The sequence below is a fragment of the Electrona antarctica genome (assembly GCF_951216825.1).
Source record: "Electrona antarctica genome assembly, chromosome: 9".
Lineage (NCBI taxonomy): Eukaryota > Metazoa > Chordata > Actinopteri > Myctophiformes > Myctophidae > Electrona > Electrona antarctica.
This window is the reverse complement of record NC_136790.1, coordinates 51,987,187-52,010,127: the sequence shown is the minus strand read 5'-3', so window position 1 is coordinate 52,010,127 and position 22,941 is coordinate 51,987,187. Positions and strand designations below refer to the sequence as shown.

Here is a 22,941-nt window from a genome sequence, read left to right as displayed (position 1 = left end):
AATAGCATAGGCAGTGGAAAATAACAAGTTCAACTCCTGAGTCCTGACCAAGCAAATGAATGCGGTGACTGACTGCTGCGGTTTATCAGAATAACAAAGCCAGATCAAACATGGTGTTACTGATATGGAGAGGAATGGACCGTATATATAAGAGGCTTCTGGCCTTCAGTTAGCTGTACTGAGGCAACATGGGCAAGCTTCTCCTCTGCGTTGGTAAGCTGAGACATAGAACATTATCCCTTTGCTTTTGCAGACGAAATTATCTTAGCATTTGTACGACTTATTCATACATATATTTTGTGTATGTAATATATAAATCCTTCTTAACGGTACAATCTGGATTTTTTTTTAAGCATAAAACTTTAAAACAGTCTGTACCTACAGCCTTTTTACCATGATTTCAATAATAACTAGCACGTCTGCAGTGGTTGGAGGTGGTCTAGCTATAGCCTAACCTGACCCCGCCAGATTGCGACAGTATTGAGTTCACAACTCCCCTCCTCCTACCTTGATCTGGTCTCTCTCAAGCAGAAACGATGAACCGGAAGCAGCGGGACATAAATCATGATATCGCCGTAATACATTTGAGTTGTAGTCTTGTTAGCTTGTGTTTACATTTGCGCTGTAGCACAGCTACAATACGTCACCAGTCTCGCGTTGATCGCGCCTCTAGTGGCCGCATACGGCCGCATATCGCTCCGATCTGATTTTGTTCGGAGTACTGTACACCGTCTCTGCCCGAGAGAGACCAGATGGGAGCAGGAGGAGGAACTCACTGCTGCCACCAGCTGGCGGAGTCAGGTTAGCTATAGCCTACCATTGACCAATTTAGACAATGGTGTCAGGATAGCACAGCGACTGGGTGGTGAGTAGTATTGTCGGAAGCTCATGGCCGGCCAAGCTAGGGAATCCATCTTACCAGAGCGGTATCAATGTAGTCTTCCATGGAGTAGGGTTCAAATCCCGGAATAGACATGAAACTTCCAGAGCGCAGCTGTCTGTCTAACAGCTTTTCCTTAACTACCATACCAACAAACCCCCATTTTCCCTCTCTCTCTCTCTGCTTGTCTCTCTTTCTGCAGGATTGGCTCTCCTGCTGCACGTGCAGCTAGGTAAGACTTTGTCCACCTTGGTGTGATATACTCTCAATCGACAGAATAGAATGACAACAACAACAAAAAAAACCCTAACTGTGTCTCTTACATCTTGCAGGATCCTCCTACATCCTCTCATGTTATTTCACCAACTGGGGACAGCATCGTACCGGTGCTGGGAAGTACATGCCCTCCGACATTGACCCGTGTCTCTGTGACCACCTCATCTATGCCTTCGCCGGAATGAAAAACAACATGATCACGACCACCGAGACGGACGATGAGCAGTTCTTTGCAGAGTTCCAGGCTCTCAAGAAACAGTGAGTACATGCTTTCGCACACATGCATTGCACGCACAGAGAGAGAGAGCGAGAGAGAACTCATAGTGTTTTCTTTTCTATTTTGCAGGAACAGCAACCTGAAGACCCTGATGGCCATTGGTGGATGGGGCATGGGCGGCTGGCCGTGAGTATTTAACAAGAGGATCAATTCCAGATCAATTCACATTGTGCACCCTAGCAGAGAGGCGCACCCATCTATGCCTTGACTTCGCCAGGAAGCTGTTCAAATCAAATCTAACTTCAGGAACTGGCTACCTCCCCTCAGAAAAGAGGGCACCCCATCATGCAGAACTGAGAGATACAGAAAATCACAAATCCCATATATGTGCAGCTTTTTAAATGATAGTGGATTTTAGATTAGAGTTTTTGGATTTTTAGATAGGCTATTGCATTTTAGATTTGTGAGTTGAGTTTTTTATTTGTGATCGGCAAAATAATTCAGTGTTTTTAATGGCACCTGTCTTTTAAAACCTGTGATCATGCTGAAAGTTGAATAAACATAAACATAAACATAAGGAGATTCAGAAATCATGTGTAAAAGCATGATTCCTCTCTCTTTCTCTCTCTCTCCAGGTTCACACAAATGGCGTCCAGTCCCGCTAACCGCCAAACATTCATCGGCAGCGCGATCAAGTTCCTGCGCCAGCACGGGTTTGATGGTCTGGACATCGACTGGGAGTTCCCCAACGGACCCACCAAGGAGCTCTTCACTGTCCTGTGTCAGGTCAGGCTAAAGTAACACGTGTACTTCATGTTGCTATGTCCCTGTCCAGCCTCAATTCTCTGTGTACATCTTATGGTGTCCATACGATATCGAGTACCACAGATGAATAACAGTCTAAGTCCACACTATTGATCCATAATATATAAATGATAGATAAGGGTTCAGGACAACGAGGCCTTTTTGTGGAGGGGTCAGTCTGAAATAAAAGCAGCTCTACTGTACGGACGTTCAGATTCAGATTATTCATCGTATTCACGTTATTCATCTTGCAGGAAATTGCTTTCTTACACTTACATTAAAACAGATTATTTGCTGACACAGATAGTAGAGTAGAAGTAGCAGTCCGTGGGGGGACTATAGTCAAGGAGCTGTGGTTCCAATACAATCAAATACATAATTAGGCATTCTAAAATGTGCTATTACAAAGCCATCCTTATACGAATAATACTGACCTCCTCATCTTTCTCCATCACCACCTCCTTGTCTCTCTGCAGGAGATGGTGGCTGCCTTTGAGGCTGAAGGTAAGCAGACCAACTGTCCTCGCCTGATGCTCACCGCTGCCGTCTCTGGCGGAAAGGACACCATCGACAGATCATACCAGATTCCCCAGCTCGGAGCGTCAGTATAGATAACACACAAGACATGATTAACATACAAACACACCCATATGGGGAACACCTCTTTAGAAATAAACCTCCTGACGTCCTTTTGCACAGTGTCCTGGACTACATCCATGTGATGACCTACGACTTTGAGTCTTTCAACACTCTTACGGAGAACAGCCCTCTGTTCAAGGATCCAGTCGACGAGATTTGGATGCGTAAATATTACAACGTGGTGAGTGAGGAGGTTCCATCTGTAGATGTGTACATGTGTGTTATTGTGTGTGTAGCAGTAGTGGCTCAGAGCCTCTGCCTGATGACCAAAAGCCTAATATCTCCCCAGAATCAAGGTGAATTACCCTGTAGGATAGCGGTTAAGATGTCGGCTTTCCACCGGGGAGACCTATAGGTTCGAATCCCGGGCGTTGCATATATGCATGAAAGTCTGTTTACGGTAAAGAGTGGCTGGTGAGGGAGGCACACTATGGTCCGACGGAGCATTGTTTCGACATGCGTCCGCACCTCGGATTAGCGCCTGCTCCCGTGCTTGCGGTTATGGTTAGGTTAGGGTTTGAGGTGGGTTGTCGTGTTTCGGACCAATGACTAGTCGGACCAAACACATGCAATCGGCTGGTGATGCCATTGCCAGTATGATGAGTATAGATTTACAATGATTCTATCCACCCTCTTCGCTCTGACTTTGACTTGTTACCATCAGGCAGGATGCTTAGAGCAAAATTAGCTAAAAATAAGGGTTGCAAGACTTTGTGCCGACTGCTGGGGACATTTTAAATAAGAAAATGTTTAAATAGTTCCGCCACCTAATCCCCACAGCCCATGATCACTGTTGCTGTGTTATGTCTTATGTGACTGCATTTCATGTAGAATTGTAATGCGTTGGTGTATTTTATCATGTAATGTTTTTATTTTCCATTTTATGTAAATTGAATGGACAATAAAGTTTATCTTTATATTTTATTGTCCATAGGATTACGCTATGAACTACTGGAAGAGCCAGGGCGCCCCAGCGGAGAAGCTGCTGGTTGGTTTCGCCACCTACGGCCACACCTACAAACTGGCCTCTCCTTCCAAGACTGCCATTGGTTCTCCCAACAGCGGATATGGACCTCCTGGTCCCTTTACCAAGCAGACTGGGTTCTGGTCCTACTATGAGGTAGGGTTGGACCTCCTGGTCCCTTTACCAAGCAGACTGGGTTCTGGTCCTACTATGAGGTAGGGTTGGACCTCCTGGTCCCTTTACCAAGCAGACCGGGTTCTGGTCCTACTATGAGGTAGGGTTGCCATGGATATGGACCTCCTGGTCCCTTTACCAAGCAGACTGGGTTCTGGTCCTACTATGAGGTAGGGTTGCCATGGATATGGACATCCTGGTCCCTTATCAGGCAGACTGGGTTCTGGTCCTACTATGAGGTAGGGTTGCCATGGATATGGACCTCCTGGTCCCTTTACCAGGCAGACTGGGTTCTGTTCCTACTATGAGGTAGGGTTGCCATGCATATGGACCTCCTGGTCCCTTTACCAGGCAGACCGGGTTCTGGTCCTACTATGAGGTAGGGTTGCCATGGATATGGACCTCCTGGTCCCTTTACCAAGCAGACTGGGTTCTGGTCCTACTATGAGGTAGGGTTGCCATGGATATGGACCTCCTGGTCCCTTTACCAAGCAGACTGGGTTCTGGTCCTACTATGAGGTAGGGTTGCCATGGTGTGGAGATTCTTTTTTTTTGTGATTTTTTTGTGGCTTCCGTCTTTATTTTATATTTTTTATGGAGGGACAGACAGTAGGCTGACAGGAAATGGGGAGAGAGATGGGGGGGAAAACATGCAGTAAAGGCCGTCGGGATCGGGAGTCGAACCCGCGGCACACTGCCAGACTGGATTACCAGCCAAGGTGCCTGGACCACTGAGCCATGGCCCAGGCTGTGGATATTTTAATGTACTCATGACAACACAGGTACTACCCGTAATATCAGATGTGCTGCACGCATATGTCGCATAGTATCTAGGCTTTTTTGAGGGGCGCTATAGCCCCTCCTATGCCCAGCTTTGAGTGTTTGTGTAAACACAAACATTGAGGACAAAAGTGTGTAAACACAAACATTGAAGACAGAAGTGTGTTAAAACACGAACATTGAAGACAAAGGTGAGGAATGGATGCAAATTGTGATTGGCCGAGATGATGTATGATGATAAGACTGCCCTTTACTTCACATTAGGGATGTCCCGATAAACTTTTTTCGCTTCCGATCCGATCCCGATACCTCAATTTCTGTGTTAGCGGATACCGATACCGAATACTGATACCAGTGTCGTGATCTCGTGTTGTGTTTATAGCTATATATCTCGTGTTGTGTTTATAGCAGACTCCTCACTCAAATGTGCACTTGCAGTTTGGGCAAGTCCAAAGCAAACTCCACATGCCCCAACATTGTATTTACCTGCCAACCCCTTACCCCTGTGTCGGATCTGTGGTTAGATTGGCATATTCGCCGATACCGATATGAACCGATATGACAAACAAGGGCCGATCCGATACTTTTCCCGATACCGATACAGTATCGGGACATCTCTACTTCACATGGGTGTGATTTTTGATTGATTGATTGATTGATTGATCGATCAAATACTTTATTAGCAGGTTTGTTAACAGTACAGATACAGTCAAAGGCTATGCTAAAAAGGATAACACAAAAAGCCTCTCTTGTAACCAATGCATCAGTAATTCATGAGTTTCAAATGTAGTCCTACACCTGCCATGTTGGGGACCAACACAGGTGTTTCACTTTGTCTGATTGGCGTAGATTAGAACATTCGTTCTATTCTAAAAGGAGCAGATCTTTACCCTATTTTTATTCATACGTATTCATTCATTAATTCATTATTTAGGGGAGGGGATGATATTGAATTTATGGATACTTATTTCAGTTTTTCCTCCACACTGATAAGGAAGCATGGCAGCACAATAATTGTGCTGCCTAATCAGGGACGCAGCTGACCATTTGGGTTGCCCTACTCGTAGGATATTTGTGCTGCCCCCAAGGGGCCAGTGAGGCTTTCCAACATTGAAGCACTGGGCCCTAGTGGTAAGAGGAGGGACTGCAGGCGGACCCGTGGAAGTATGATTGGGAAACCCCGTGCAGCTGGGCTTTAACGCTGAGCGCGTTTGCACTTCCGCATTTTGGGCACCAAATTTTGGTGCCCAAATGGAAAAAAGGCGGAAGTAGACGGTCCTTCCGGGTGCTTCAAAGCGCCACTGAGCAACTTCCACTGACATAGCGTGTGAGATCTCTTGGCACAGTACCATGGGTGTGTATACGCATAAAAAAACCATGCATGATGCTTCTATGCAACGATTGGTATGAGCTAAACTAGTTTTGTGTTTGTCAACGTAGCTTAAATAGTTGGTGTCAGTCCATTAAGGTGTGGTACTGTACTCTGTTACTGCACTATGTTGATGAGAAAACTATGCAATGGAAAAATACCTGAGATTCAAAACAGATAATTAAGTACATGATGAGTGATTCATGAAGGCCATGTCAGGATTTAAAGGAATGCAGTGTCACAATAGTAGTTTGATTAGGGTGCCCAACCTTGATCAGAGCTGAGGAGGAGGTCTGTGGATCAGGGAGAAAAACGGTGTCATAGAACTTAAATTAATTGAAAAATTATGTTCATTTGAAGAGTCAGAACTGTATTTGGTAGTCAAAGTTAAATCCAACATTGACCACTTTATTTTGGGGGTCCCCGAACCACACTTTGATAACCAGCGTTGGACCTCATCGAAACCCATCAAGGACCCCAGGGGGTCCCCGAACCACACTTTGATAACCAATGTTGGACCCCATCGAGACCCATCAAGGATCCCAGGGGGTCCCCGAACCACACTTAAGTGTTGGACCCCATAGAAACCCATCAAAGACCCCTTGATGGGTCCTTTCTAGGCTGGAGTAGGCTAGACTATGGCTCTCTGCTGCCCCCCATTGACAAAATGTTGTCAACACAGACACGTACACGGAAGGCAGTGGCGCGCGTTCATGCTCCAGATGCACTATGGGAAGTGTTCGCTGCCGGGTACACCGGCTCTAGTTTGAGCCGGTGTACAATCTACAGGATTTTTTATTTAGAAGATGTTTGCATGTTGGAATGTGTCAACACAAACAAATAAACATTACACCAAAACAAACAAACAAACATAATGACATCCTTTATTTCACTTCTAATTGTCAACACATTCATGATTAATGTGGTTGGCCACAGCTATAGAGCGTCGCAGTCCCGCCTCCTACCCTGGACCAGGAAATGAAACCCAATGCATTATTCTCATAGACATTTCTTAAAGTATTTATTTAAAGACGGTTACGCCGCGGACAAAGCCAACTCGAGTCGTGACAACTCATGACAACACAAACAATATTTTGGACCAAACAAATAATTACAAAGAATTACGTGCGTTCATGCTCCAGATGCACTATGGGAAGTGTTCGCTGCCGGGTACACCGGCTCTAGTTTGTACACGGGCCATACTTTCTTACTATTGAAACAACCTGCTGTGAACACCACTTTAATTGTTATTATTATTATTATTATCATCATTATGTATTTTCATTAATGTTTTAATTTTGTTATAACTAGTTTAAGCTCCCTTGGCAGCTTTAAGGAAGGCCACTCGATAAGCCCCTCTGGGTTTTTTTGGTCCTTCCGGCACATTTTCTTTTCTGATTTTTATTTTTATTCTCATACAAATGTATTTCATTCCATTTGAAATTTCCTTTGTTTTTCTTTCAATGTACATCACGTGCAAATAAAACTAAACTAAACTAAACTAAACTAAAATAAACCTTGGACGTGAACCTGTACTTTATTTCAGATCTGTGACTTCATTAATAAAGGAGCCACTCAGGCCTGGGATGCCATTCAGGATGTGCCTTATTCCTACAACACCCAGCTCTGGGTTGGATACGACAACGTCAAGAGCTACCAGATGAAGGTGCAAAATCTGTATTTTACATATTGTTCAGATTTGTATACCGTTTCCTGTCATACATGTTTTTTACCCTCTTGGCCCGTCTATAGGTTGACTGGCTGAAGAAGAGTGGTTTTGGTGGAGGTTTTGTGTGGAGTCTGGACATGGATGACTTCAGCGGCACCTTCTGTCACGCGGGAAGATACCCACTGATCAGCACCCTCAAGAATGGCCTGGGAGTCGGAGCTGGTAACATGATCTCTAATGCACACACACAAAACAGCACAATCTTTATTATTTGTACAGAGTCCATCAGAGATACATTTACTGACGTATACTCTTTGTCCTTTCATGCAGACTGCAAAGCTCGCCCCCAACCTCCGACCCCAGTCACCAAGCAACCAGCTCCCCAGCCCCAACCCCAGCCCAAGCCACAGCCAAAACCTCAGCCAAAACCTCAGCCACAGCCCAAGCCCCAGCCTAGTGGAGGCGGTGGTGGAAGCAGCAGTGGAGGATCTGGATTCTGCGCTGGCAAGGCTGGCGGACTCTACCCAGACCCCACCAACAAGAACCACTACTACCAGTGCGCCCAGGGACGTACCTACCAGCAGAACTGCGCTGCTGGCCTCGTGTTCGACACCAGCTGCAACTGCTGCAACTGGGCTTGAAACGAGTTCACGGTTCCAGTTGGTCTTACTTCTTTACGTGTATTTGAGCTGGGTAATCCAAGACCATGCTGTCTTGTGGTGCATGCATGCAGGTCACTAATGGAAATAAAATTGAAATGGTAAAAATGGTATGGGAATCTCAAAGTTATTTTTCTTATCTGACTTTTCCTCTCATTCAGTCGTAGGTTTTCACTTGAGTGCATTATTTACGAAAAGATCCAAACACGTTGTTCGTTTCAGTAGAACAGAGGAACACAGATAGGAAATTATCATCATCATCTTGCATATTATGCTCATGTCATAAAGCTATGACAGCCATTGATGTGGTTTGACATAACAAAATACAATTCAGAGTATACAGCACAAAAACAGACCATCACACCAAGGTCACATGATCTCACATCACACCAAGGTCACATCACACCAAGGTCACATCACACCAAGGTCACATCACACCAAGGTCAGTGTAAAAGATCATAGCCTAATAAGCCACACGTGCACATACATTGCATTTATAAGTCAGACATACATTTTGGTTAAAAACAATAAACTACAGGATTTTTTATTTAGAAGATGTTTGCATGTTGGAATGTGTCAAAACAAACAAATAAACATTACACAAACAAACAAACATAATGACAAACGTTATTTCACTTCTAATTGTCAACACATTCATGATTAATGTGGTTGGCCACAGCTAGGGCAGCCTCGGAGACCACAGGCGTTTTGTTTACATGGCAATCAGACTTATTAATAATAATAATAATAATAATAATAATAATAGCTCAAATTTATATAGCGCTTTTCTAAATACCCAAAACGCTTTACATAGGAACACTAGGAACAGACTTTATTAAGAAAAAAACAAAGCAAAACATAACAGATACAACAACAGTACAGGGTTAAAAAGATAAAAGGATAAACGAGGGACTATTAAACGACTATTGTTATTGTCAGTTTATTGTATGTTTCTAGAGTAACTTCTGACATCATGTGGGTCTACAGGGTTTTCCATTGTTATGTCACCATGCTGGTGCCATAATAATCTTGCATACAAGGCCGCTGGGTCGCAAGGCAAATTTCAGTGCAAACTGACAATAAAGTACTATACATCATATCATATCAATCTATGGGTCTATGGGTTTTGAACTTGAAAGTTATCAGGACAAAATTAGCAAAGGCAGTGGAAAATAACAAGTGCAACTCCTGAGTCCTGACCAAGCAAATGAATGCGGTGACTGACTGCTGATTCATCAGAATAACAAAGCCAGATCAAACATGCTTTACTGATATGGAGAGGAATAGAAGGTATATAAGAGGCTTCTGGCCTTCAGTTAGCTGTACTGAGGCACCATGGGCAAGCTTCTCATCTGCGTTGGTAAGCTGAGACATTGTTGCGTAGTACAAATTCTCACTTTGTTTTTGAAGGACAAAATTAATGTCATATTTTCCTTAATGAAACAACCAACCCCCTCGCTCCCTCTCTCTCTCTCCATATGGCTCTTTCTACAGGATTGGCTCTCCTGCTGCACGTGCAGCTAGGTAGGACTTTGTCTCCTTGGCTTGATACTCTCAAACGCTAGAATAAAACAACAGCGACAAGACCTAACTGCATCTCTCATAATCTTGTAGGATCCTCCTACATCCTGTCCTGTTATTTCACCAACTGGGGACAGGATCGTCCCGGCAGAGGGAGTATGACGCCCAAGGACATCGACCCGTGTCTCTGTGACCACCTCATCTATGCCTTCGCCGGAATGAAAAACAACATGATCACGACCACCGAGAAGGACGATGAACAGTTCTTTGCAGAGTTCCAGGCTTTCAAGAACCAGTGAGCACATGGCTTACCCACGCACGCACGCACGCACGCACAGAGAGGAGTGTGAACTCATAGTGTTTTCTTCTCTGTCCTGCAGGAACAGTAACCTGAAGACCCTGCTGGCCATTGGTGGATGGGGCATGGGCACCTGGCCGTGAGTATTGAACAAGAGGATCAATTCCAGGAAATTAAGCAATGGGTCAAAGCGCTCTTATGACTCCTCTCTCTCTCTCTCTCTCTCTCTCTCTCTCTCTCTCTCCAGGTTCACACAAATGGTGTCCAGTCCTGCTAACCGTCAGACGTTCATCGGCAGCGTGATCAAGTTCCTACGTCAGTACGAGTTTGATGGTCTGGACATCGACTGGGAGTACCCCGACGGACCCACCAAGGAGCTCTTCACTGTCCTGTGTCAGGTCAGCCTTCTAGCACGCCAATACGCCTAAATGCACTTCATGCTGTTACAGTATGTCGCTGCTCAGCCTTGTCTGTGTACATCTTATGGTGTACACACAATATGTAATTATTCTCCCAGGGATACTCAGTACAGTACAGTAGGCTACAGTACAGTACAGTAGGCTACAGTACAGTACAGTACAGTACAGTACAGTACAGTACAGCACAGCACAGTACAGTACAGTACAGTACAGTACAGTACAGTACAGTACAGTACAGTACAGTACAGTACAGTACAGTACAGTACAGTGCAGTACAGTGTCACTTACTGGGACTGTGCTGACAGTCAGGTTGAGATTGAACTTTTGTCATCTTGCAGGACATTGCTTTCCTGCTGCACTGAGCTGGGAAATAAAAAGTACAAAAACAACAAGAATGAAAGACATGCATGTCACATGAGAATAGATTGCTAAATTGATACATATTGTTGCCTAAATATTGGAACACAATATGCATCGATTGGTTGGTATACAAGATCAATAAAGCCATCCTTACGAATAGAGAGTATGCACATGCTTAAAGTGAATGGCACATCGAGTGGCAAATCGAGTGGCAAAGCCACATGCAAAGTGAGTTTAACATTGTTTAACGTTGTTTAATGCAATCAGATAGGACTTTTCTGTGTGGATGTATGGGCTGTCAAGGCCAGAAAGTAGTTTTTGCCACTCAGTAGGCGTTCCTGCATAACTTCCTGGTTTGATGATGATGTCACGCGCATACCCTCTATAATCGGCCTCATAGCTTTCTCCATCACTACTTCCTCCTTGTCTCTCTGCAGGAGATGGTGGCTGCCTTCGAGGCTGAAGGTAAGCAGACCAACCGTCCTCGTCTGATGCTCACCGCTGCCGTCTCTGGCGGAAAGGATACCATCGACAAAGCATACCAGATTCCCCAGCTCGGAGCGTCAGTATAGATAACACACAAGACATTAAGAACATATAATGGGATTAACATACAAACACACCCATAGGGGAACACCTCTTTAGATAGAAACCAGTAAAACCCTGACTCCTGACGTCCTTACATTTGCACAGTGTCCTGGACTACTTCCATGTGATGACCTACGACTACGAGGCTTCCAACACCCTCACAGAGAACAGCCCTCTGTTCAGTGATCCAGTTGACATGGTTTGGATGCGTAAATATTACAACGTGGTGAGTGAGGAGGTTCCATGCATCTGTACTTTTGCGCATGTGTGTTGTTGTATGTGTAGCAGTAGTAGTGGGCCTCTGCCTGATGACCAAAAGCCTAATATCTCGAGAAAGTTGGAATTCCCCGTTAGGCTATTAGTGGTTGAGAAGTTGGCTTTCCACACGGGAGACCAGGGTTCGAATTCCGGGCGTTACAAATGGTGCCATGACTCGGACCGGGAGTGCCGGTAGGAGGCTGTCAAAAGGGGGGTGAGTGTATCTGTAGTGGCTCAGCGCTAGCCTGGATCCAGACCATAGACCAAAAGCCAACCGAACCAAGGGGGAATTACACTTTCGGCTAGTAGTGGTTAAGATGTTGGCTTTCCACACAGGAGACTCATGCTCGAATCCTGGGGCGTTGCATATGCATGAATTATTATTATTATTATTATTTATTTTCTCTTTGTCCTTTTTCGTTTTTTGTTTGTATGTTTTGTTTTTGTTTTGTCTTGTTTTTGTTTTGTTATGCTTGTGTTGTTTTTGTGTTGTTTTTTTGTTTTTTTTTGTATTTTTCATCCTTTTATAACTATGTTGAATATTAAAAGGGCTGGCATTATAAGCTGAGGCTTCTGCCAAACACTCCCTTTTGGTCAACAAAAAATACCCTGAATACATTGTATAAGGTGTGTTTATTTTGAATGACCAAATAAACTTGAACTTGAAAATGAATGTCTGTTTATGGTAAAGAGTTCCTTGTCCATATAGGATTATGCTATGAACTACTGGAAGAGCCAGGGCGCCCCAGCTGAGAAGCTGCTGGTTGGTTTCGCCACCTACGGCCACACCTTCGGGGTGGGTTCTGACACTGCTATTGGTGCTGCCAACAACGGACCGGGACCTGCTGGACCCTACACCCGTCAGACTGGATTCTGGTCCTACTATGAGGTATAGGGTTGACATGGTGTGGAGATTTTCCTAACACTTAATGAACTAGTATAGTATATCGTTATGGCTGAGTCATGGTGACATGAGTGTGATGTCGTGGTCCAAACCCGTCCGCCTGTCTCCCTTAATTCAGCCAATTTTAATATAGGATTGGTGTATCTTATTATTATTACTTATTATTTGAATAATATATTGTTACTGTCGGGAGGACACCTCATAACTCTATTTTTGAGGTTTTGTTTTATTTTGCATAAATCAGTGCTATTGAACACCCTTTACGTCTGTGTGTTGTTTCGAAAATATCGAACCAATGGAAAGTGGTAAAAAAACACATTGGACCCTCAAACTGTCTGCAAAAACAGCTAACTCCACCACCTCTCCCCCTCTCATGCAAGTAATTGAGACTACATAAAGTCACACCACCAACTTTGATGAGGCAGTATTGCTTTGTTTTCAAAATATAAGGTTTTCTTAAAGGACCACTTCACCACTTTTCAACCTATCTTCATATAATAGGTCCTCACTAATAATCATGATAAAATGGCACGATTTGTTTCTACTCAGTCTGTGTCGCATAGGAGGGCTGTGGGCAGTTTAGAAACCGTCTTCCAGTGACATCATCATTAGGCAGATTATTTTCTAAACAAGATTTTTTTTACAAAAATGTTTAGATTTGCATTATCGTGAGAACGATGGCTTCCATTTTCGCATTGCAACTTTTCAGGACTAGAAATCCTGCAGTTTCTATTAGCTTGTATTCCCCATCGATGATGTCACTGGAAGACGGTTTCTGAACTGACCACAGCCCTCCTATGAGACACACAGAGTAGAAAAGAAATGCGCCATTTTTTTCATGATTATTAGTGAGGACCTATTATATGAAGATAGGCTGAAAAGTGGTGAAGTGGTCCTTTAATTTCCTGAAAAATGTATATTTTTCATTTCCTGAAAAGATATAATATATAACATAATAATAATATAGAATGCAGTAACACCTACAGCATAGGCTTCAAATGCGTGTGTCGCGGGTTCGAAGTTGCGATCGCGACGACCTTTGCTGCGTGTCATCTCCCTCCCTTCAGTCTACAGTCCTATAAACAAAGGCATAAGAAACGAATATTTAAAGAATCCATCCATCTTCAACCGCTTATCCGTAGTCTGGTCGCGGGGGCAACAGCTCCACCAGAGTGTTCCAGACTTCCCTCTCCAGAGCAACATTAGTGACTTCCTCCTGGGGGATCCCAAGGCGTTCCAAGGCCAATGAGTCGATGTGTTTCCTCCAACTGCGCCTTGGTCTGCCCTGGGGTCTCCTCCCAGTGGGACGTGCATCGAGGACCTCCCTAGGGAGATGATCCTAACCAGATGCCCGAACCACCTAAGCTGGCTCCTTTCCAGGCGAAGGAGCAGCGGTTCTATTCCGAGTCTCTCTCGTGTGACTGAACTGAATTTAAAGAATGTAGAATAATAAAACGTTTAACATATTTATAATATTTAACTTTATGCATTATCAACTGTCCTGGACATTTTCAGATTCTGCTTTAAGACGATTAGTTACCCTATTTTTATTCAGACTTATAGGCCTATTACATTTTTACCTCATTTCAGTCGTTTCCACACTGATGAGGAAGCTGAGAGCAGGCTGTACAGTACTGATATGCTACAGGCTGTACAGTACTGATATGATACAGGCTGTACAGTACTGATATGCTACAGGCTGTACAGTACTGATATGCTACAGGCTGTACAGTACTGATATGATACAGGCTGTACAGTACTGATATGCTACAGGCTGTACAGTACTGATATGCTACAGACTGTACAGTACTGATATGCTACAGACTGTACAGTACAGTACTGATATGCTACAGGCTGTACAGTACTGATATGATACAGGCTGTACAGTACTGATGTGATACAGGCTGTACAGTACTGATATGCTACAGACTGTACAGTACTGATATGCTACAGGCTGTACAGTACTGATGTGATACAGACTGTACAGTACTGATATGCTACAGGCTGTACAGTACTGATATGCTACAGACTGTACAGTACTGATATGCTACAGACTGTACAGTACTGATATGCTACAGGCTGTACAGTACATGCATGTGAAGATAAGATTATTATCACAAGTTCTAAAATGACTAAGTTCTAAAAAATGCTTTATTTTTTTTTATTTTTTTTCTGTTTCCTTTGTATTATGTTTATTTTCTTTGTATTCATTTTGTATTTTGTTTCTTTTCTTAAAGGCTAGGCAAAATAAGCTTCGGCTTCAGCCTAGACCTTTTCGATGCTACCCCTTTGTAAAAAAAAACTTAAATGCAAATGATGAAACTATTCATTCAAACTATTCATTCATTCATTCATTCATTCATTCATTCATTCAAGATAAAGCACCTTGAACACTAAACGTGAACCTGTACTTTATTCCAGATCTGTGACTTCATTAATAAAGGATCCACTCAGGCCTGGGATGCCGTCCAGGATGTGCCTTATTCCTACAACAGCCAATACTGGGTTGGATACGACAACCCCAAGAGCTACCAGATCAAGGTGCAAAATCGGTATTTCAAATATTTGTTCAGATTTGTATTTTGTAGCCACTGTCTTACTGTTTCCTGACATGGTTATTTTGTTTTGCCCTCTACAGGTTGACTGGCTGAAGAAGAATGGTTTTGGTGGAGGTTTTGTGTGGAGTCTGGACATGGATGACTTCAGCGGCACCTTCTGTCACGCGGGAAGATTCCCACTGATCAGCGCCCTCAAGACTGGCCTGGGCGCCGGAGCTGGTAACATATGCTCTCTAATACACACACATACAAAACCACATGCATTCTTCATCATTTCTACACATCTGACTCCATCAGAGTTACATTTATTGACAAATACACTTTGTCCTTAATCTTTCATGCAGACTGCAAAGCTCGCCCACAACCTCTGCCCCCAGTCACCCCCACCAAGCACCCAGCTCCCCAGCCCCAACCCCAGCCCAAGCCACAGCCCAAACCTCAACCTCAGCCCAAGCCCCAGCCTAGTGGAGGTGGAGGTGGTGGAAGCAGCAGTGGAGGATCTGGATTCTGCGCTGGCAAGGCTGGCGGACTCTACCCAGACCCCACCGACAAGAACGCCTACTACAACTGCGCCCAGGGACGTACCTATAAAGAGAACTGCGCTGCTGGCCTCGTGTTCGATACCAGCTGCAGCTGCTGCAACTGGGCTTGAACAAGGTTTCACTTCATCTTTAGTTGTTCTTTAGGTGTATTGGAGCTTATTGGTGTAAATAGTCAGTTAATCAAAGACCACGCTGTCTTGTGATGATGGAAATAAAATAAATGATGGGATTCAAAACAACCAGGACTTTCTAAGTTATTTTTTTCAACTGCTTTTTCCTAATCCAGCCATTATGACTCCACTTGAGTGTCATTCAATTTCGAAAAAGATCATCAGAGCGCAGAATATTGTTTGAAAACATGGGTAGCATGTGATGCACAGTCCAGCCAAGCCTATGGGTATGCTGTACATATGCAGTAGGCGTGGGGCGATAAGGGTACCGCACGATACAATATCTGTGGCGATATTAGGCCGGTATTGCGATATTCAATATATTGCAAGAGATTTCATCCAGTGGCGTTTCCAGGAATTACATTTTGGGCAGGCAAGAATTACATTTTGGACAGGCAAGATGTGTTAATTGTCGTCTCCCCGCGCACAATCATAGCACTAAAGGTTTTCAAAGAGATATACCTGCCAGACGAGTAGTATACAAAGGCTGAAAGGCATGCATTTACATTCCATTGGGGTGATTGAGGGTCGCGCTCTACCGCAACGGCCAATCAGCTGTCCACTAATAGTTCTCAGGTCTTGTTTTTGTCGTCTCTTTTTTCTCATTGTATGGATTTTGGCCAGGCAGAAAATGGATTTGGACAGGCGGACGCCTGCCCTCGCCTTATTGTAGATACGCCTCTGATTTCAGCAATGATATATCACGATATCCGTAACTGAAAATGACAAAATCACCATAAAGGTCATAAATCTGGAATCATGTATTTATTCCAAACTCTTACAAGATTACTTGTGTCACAAACTGGCCAATAAGTACATGCAATCTTGCCTCCTCCAATCAGTAAAACACTGACTGCAACAATTTACAATTTAGACATTTAGCAGACGCTCTTTATCCAGAGCGATTTACATTAAGCAATAACAAAAGCATGGCATACATCAGATATATATAAAAAAAAAAAAATCATAGTTATCATGAATCATGCATAAACTAAGAACGTAACAGTGGAGTATCTATGTAAACTATACATACTATAAGTGCTATGACTACATAAAATGCAATTCTAGAGCTGTCTACTTAACAAGCTATAAGTCTGTTTAAAATACTATCTAAGTCTACATAATGTGCTATCTAAGGGGCTAGGCTAGGGCAAGTGCTACTTTACAACTTGTCCACAACTTGTCTGTCCACAACAATGGGTAGCCTACTACTACTACTATTACTACTAGTACTAACTAATCAATATCACGATATTGGGAGGACGATACAATATCACGCCGATATATATATTGCGATATATCACCACCCCTAATATGCAGGTGTAACACAGGAAAATCCCCTGGGAAAACACTTGGAAAACATCAGGGCATGGTACTAGACATAGCTGAAGGTATCGAGTATGACATTTAAATAGCTATGGTCAAATTGACCCCTATCATAAAAGATAACATTAATAGGTAAATATAATACAATAGGTATATACTGTAATATATGATGGGGAACATACTGTATTTAGTCGACTAAAACAGTAAAAACAGCAATGGAATCAAAGCCATGTCCATTGAATGCTGTAAAACATGTCATTAAAGTTATGCAAATATCAATGCAATACACATACATATATTTTTTCATACAAATTGCAAAAACATAAATGAGTTTTTTTTCCCCTGAGAAATACCTATAACAAGTTCCTCTTTTTTACTATCTTTAACTGTATATGATTTCCTTTTTTTCATAGAAGTGACTAAAAGTGACTTTATATATTTGTACGTCTTTAAATGTTCTGATGAATTGAAAATGTAAAAACGTTTTTGTTTTGTTTTGTTATCCTCGCAGCAGTTTTCGTATTGACTTGTTTCAATCAATCAATCTAAGTTTAAATCATGTTTAATATTTGTGATTTTGGGGTGCACGATTATGAAATTATGACCGATATCCGATCTCCGATTATTTGCAGGGTCATATCTGCCGATGAGCGATTCTGAGCGATTCCGATATTATACAGAGGACCACAATGGAAACAAGCCTAGGACCTATAGGGGCATGGACCAAAGCCTGTATTAATTAAGTATTCAATCAAGGATGCACCGAAAGGGACATTTTTGGCCGAAACCGAATACCGAATATAGGAAACAGTTGGCCGAAAACCGAATATCCGAATATGATTAATATTATATATCTTTTTCCCTACCATTGCTGTCATGATTACTTAAATAATAATCACTATTATGGGTCCATAAAACATTTATTCAGCTCTTTTGAATGCATTAATTGCATACACTATTCGGTGATATATTTTCTGCCTATTCGTCCCGAAACCAAATAGGCCGAAAATGCATTTTTAGCCATTTTCTGCCGAATATTTTCTGCATCACTAATAAATAGCATTATACTCTTTTCCAAGTGTCTGTTTTCACAACTGAATGACTACTGAATATACTTTATATATATATATTATTATTTTTTGCTGGTGAAAACTGATTAAATAATCTGTATTATCTTGAGACCATTCCGATACCGATATGGCATTGTTACGGCCGATATGGCCAATTCCGATCATGCTACCGATTAATCGTGCATCCCTAATTGTGATGGCCCCCAGCTGGGGCATTTGCCAGCTATAGGACTCTGCTGTTGTGATGGCCCCTGCTAGGACTCTGCTGTTGTGATGGCCCCTGCTAGGACTCTGCTGTTGTGCCACAGTCCTGCCCCCCTTTCAGAAGCAACGAGGGCACCGGAAGAGAATTTCCCATTCATTTTCCCCATAGACGTTTCAGAAAGTATTTATTTAAACTCACTCATTTTGAAAAAAAAAAACATTAACATTGTTTCAGACCTCCAGTTCTAGGAAACACAGAATGGGGGGGGGGACTTTTTTATTATTTCCACACAACAGCTCTAAGGTATATTAATTACATAATAAAATGTTGAAAATGAGTGCCCCTTTAAAGACCTGTAAGCCTCGGACAAAGCCAACCATAGATATATATAAACTCTAGATGGCTCAAGGCGGAGTTTCTGACGTCGTTCACCCGGCAGCCATCTTACTTCGGGGCTACAGTACAGTATGTTCAATGGCAGCTCAAACAGAAACAGCCATAACTCGATCAAATCTTGACGGATTTACAAACGGGTTGGTTTATTACAAACGTTGTCAACGTGCCTATGATTCAGGACGCTTATCTGCTTAATTTTTGAACCGTTTGAAAATCGGTTGAAAATTGAGCAAGTTATGGTCATTTAAGAGTACATGCCCCATAGACACAATGTTATGTGGCCCGAGGTAAGATGACCGCCACGTAACGACGTCGCTCTCCATTGGCCAACAGCGCGGGTGAGCTATCTAGAGTTTATATATATCTATGAAGCCAACAGCCGAGTTGACAAATCATGACAATAAACACATTTTTTGGGGATCGGAACAAATAATTAGAAGAAAATCTCTAAAAAATAAAGTGCTGTACCCTGCCCTTTTATTATTCTTTCTAATTATTTGTTCGTCCCAAAACATTTGTTTATTGTCATGATTTGTCAACTCTGTTGTAATTCAAACTGAATGACACATTAATTAAATAATCACTGCAACCGATTTAAAATAATAATAATTATTATTATGAATTAATAATGAATAATAAATGACCTGCCATAAAATAGCCCTTAACCTCTTAAACCCCAGGGTGTACTGTAAAGGGGGTAAATCCGCAACATCGGAGTTGGAGACCAACCGGGGACCAATTGGGTCTCCATTGACCCACTGAGCGCTGTTCAAGGTGGACAGCCGCTGCTGTGTGTGTGTGTGTGTGTGTGTGTGTGTGTGTGTGTGTGTGTGTGTGTGTGTGTGTGTGTGTGTGTGTGTGTGTGTGTGCGTGCGTGCGTGCGTGCGTGCGTGCGTGCGTGCGTGCGTGCGTGCGTGCGTGTGTGTGTGTAAGAGAAGCTGTTTACAGCTCTGGCAGTGATTCTCAACCCGTTTCATTTCCAGGACCCCCAGTTTGAGATTAGTCTACAGACATCTCTGAGACCCCAATTAATATTGTAAAAACAATGTTAATTTAACTCTGAGTGTACAAATGGTCCATTTGGTTCCATTTGTACACTCTCAGAGTTACAGACAATAGGGGTCCATTTGGTTCCATGTGTACACTCAGAGTTACAGACCAATAAGGTTCCATTTGTACACTCTCAGAGTTACGGACCCATAAGGGTCCATTTGGTCCCTAACTATCATTTAGCTGGGGACCCCCAGGAACTCCTTCAACTGTACTGAGCTGTACTACTGTGATTATTTTTCTGTGAGTACAGTATCCAATCAATCAATCAATCAATCAATCAATCAATCAACAAAACAGACAGTGTTTTGTGTCTGTGCTGATTTCATCGACTACCTTTTTTCACTGACAAAAACTAAAGCACCGGGTTTTGTCTTGGGTGACGTAGACCATTGCAAACTTGAATCTGTGCTACCGGGGTTTCAGCAGTATGTTGATTGCAAGACAAGAGGGAACAACATCTTAGACAAATGCTATGGCAATATTAAGAACGCCTATATAGCCAAGGCTAAACCTCCTTTGGCCAATGAAGATCACAATGTTGTTAATTTAATTCCCACATATAAGTCACTGCTTAAGAGCAGTAAACCACAGGTTAAAACCATTTATGTGTGGGACAACGATGGCATCGAAACGTTGAAGGGATGTTTTTGTTGCACTGACTGGAGCCTCTTCCATAGCCTAGACCTGGAGGAGGCTACAGATACTATGACGGAGTACATTCAATTCTGTAAAGACAATGTGTTGACTAAAAAGATCATAACGAGATTCAGAAGATATTGTTGATAAATATTGAGCTTGACCCGAAACTGTTTCTATTAGGTCTTTACCCACCTGGCCATAAGATTCAGAGTAGCGAACAAAGATTTCTAGATTTATGTTTACTACAAGCCAAAAGGGCTATAGCTTTATCATGGAAAAAGATAGGCAAACCCAGTATTGCTCAGTGGTTTAGGGAGCTGTCATTGTGTCTTCCTCTGGAAAGAATCACTTATACTTTGAAAAATAAACAAGAGATGTTTGATAAGATATGGGGACGGTTTATCCAGTATATTACGGTTAATGATTTATCTTATTTAATGGTGGAAACTGAAAATGTTTAATTGTATTCTCTGCAGCTATTTGGTCTTGTGGCCATAAGGACTCTGTTGTTGTTACCAGTCTAAGTGCCCTTATTTTATTTTAATATACTGTATTTATATGTATGTACTGTATGTTTGTTTTGGTTTTTGGTTTTTTTAAGTAATTATATTGTCTGATGTATTATGTATTGTTCTGTTGTATTGTCTGTTTGTAAAAAAAGAAAAGAATGCAATAAATATATTGTTAAAAAAAAAAAAAAGATCATAACGATGTACCCCAATAATAAACCCTTCATCTCAAGGGAAATCAAAGAATGCATAGTTAAGAAACAAAGGGCATTCAAGAGCGGGGATTTGTTAACTATGAAGAATATTCAGAAGGAGATTAACAATAAAATAAGGGAGGCTAAACGGAAGGAGAAGGAGAAGTATGAGGCCTACTGCTCCTCATCTATGAAGGCCATGACTAACATGGCTCCAGCTAAGAATGGCCTTTGTGTGTCAAATGAAAAGGAAAAGGCCAACGAATTAAACAACTTTTATGCAAGGTTTGAAACAGCTGACTTCTTGCATGAACAAAATGCTGCCCTAGAGTCTGTACCCATGCACAGTGATCTGGGAATTACTGTGGATCAACGTGAAGTCCAGAGGATGTTTTCCCACACATGTCCCCGGAAGGCTTCAGGTCCAGACGGGATATGTGGCCGGCTGCTGCATTCATGCAGTCAGGAGTTAGCACAGGCTTGGTGTCCCATCTACCAAAAATCACTGGACTCATGTACTGTTCTGTCCACCTGGAAAGACTCCATTTACCCAGGGGGCAAACCACCCTTTTTTTAGGAAACCTGCATTTGTCATAACATACAAAGTTGTCCACCAGAAATAATATCTATGACCCCATAGGATCACAACCTATATGGACAACTCGGTCAATTTTGTTGCGAAAGTCCAATATGGCCGCCCCCAATATTAGCCCCTATTAGTTATAATGGGGGGTGAATAGGGCAAAATTTTAAACTGAGAGATATTTCCACAAAACTTCTCAGGTTGATCAATGATATGAATACGAACATTTTTTGTATTGCAAGTTTCCATGAAATCCAATATGGCCGCCACAATATGGCCGCCACATTATTAGCACCAAAAAAATAGGTTTTGGCTCTAACTTCTGAACCAGATGAGCTAGAAATGCAAACTTGGTGTCTATTTCATGGTTTCTGACCATGAGAGACTCAATGGAATACCTATTTTCATTATTGGGTGTGTCTGGACCCTTATTGTGCATATTTACAAGATGGTGGCTACCCGAAATAGTGCTTTACCATGATTTCTACCATGATTGTTGACTGTTTTGGCAAACACAAGCAATATTAATCCATTGGCTAAGATTCATGGCACAGAAGGAACATATTTTCTTGAGCTTGCATATTGTCAAAATGGCTGCAAACATGAAAAAGAAAAGAGACATTACATTTCCTGTCAGATCCTATTACCCAGGGGGGCAAACCACTCCTTTTTTGGATACCTGCATTTGCCATAACATCAAAGGTTGTCCACCAGAAATATCTATGACCCAATAGAATCACAACCTATATGTACACACCGGTCAATTTCTTTGCTGGAAATCCAATATGGCCACCACAATATTAGCCCCCATTAGCCTATAATGCGGGTGAATAGGGCAACATTTTTAACTGAGGGATATTTCCACAAAACTTCACAGGTTGATCAATGATATGAATACCATATTTTTTTATTTTGGA

General features: G+C 42.4%; 2 protein-coding genes across 2 annotated transcripts in view; both read left to right on the top strand.

Annotated features, from left to right (window-relative positions):
• Positions 1-16,089, top strand: part of LOC306930128 (acidic mammalian chitinase-like) — a gene marked incomplete at its 5' end in the record, with an annotated part of 33,461 nt that extends 17,372 nt beyond the window's left edge. Inside the window, one exon of the mRNA XM_079510873.1 lies at positions 15,995-16,089. The remainder of the gene's footprint in view (positions 1-15,994) is intronic.
• On the top strand, positions 189-16,112 carry LOC306930046 (putative chitinase 10; the record flags this gene model as incomplete). The annotated part of the gene is made up of 22 exons (XM_079510787.1): positions 189-213; positions 1,083-1,112; positions 1,213-1,414; positions 1,503-1,559; positions 2,009-2,159; positions 2,654-2,778; positions 2,877-2,997; positions 3,751-3,936; positions 7,650-7,769; positions 7,856-7,994; positions 8,103-8,399; positions 9,762-9,791; positions 9,926-9,955; positions 10,046-10,247; positions 10,333-10,389; positions 10,498-10,648; positions 11,467-11,591; positions 11,723-11,843; positions 12,585-12,764; positions 15,201-15,320; positions 15,418-15,556; positions 15,682-16,112. The coding sequence occupies 22 exons, from the start codon at positions 189-191 to the stop codon at positions 15,987-15,989; spliced, it is 2,916 nt and encodes a 971-aa protein (XP_079366913.1). The 3' UTR covers positions 15,990-16,112.
• Between the last annotated feature and the right edge of the window lie 6,829 nt (positions 16,113-22,941).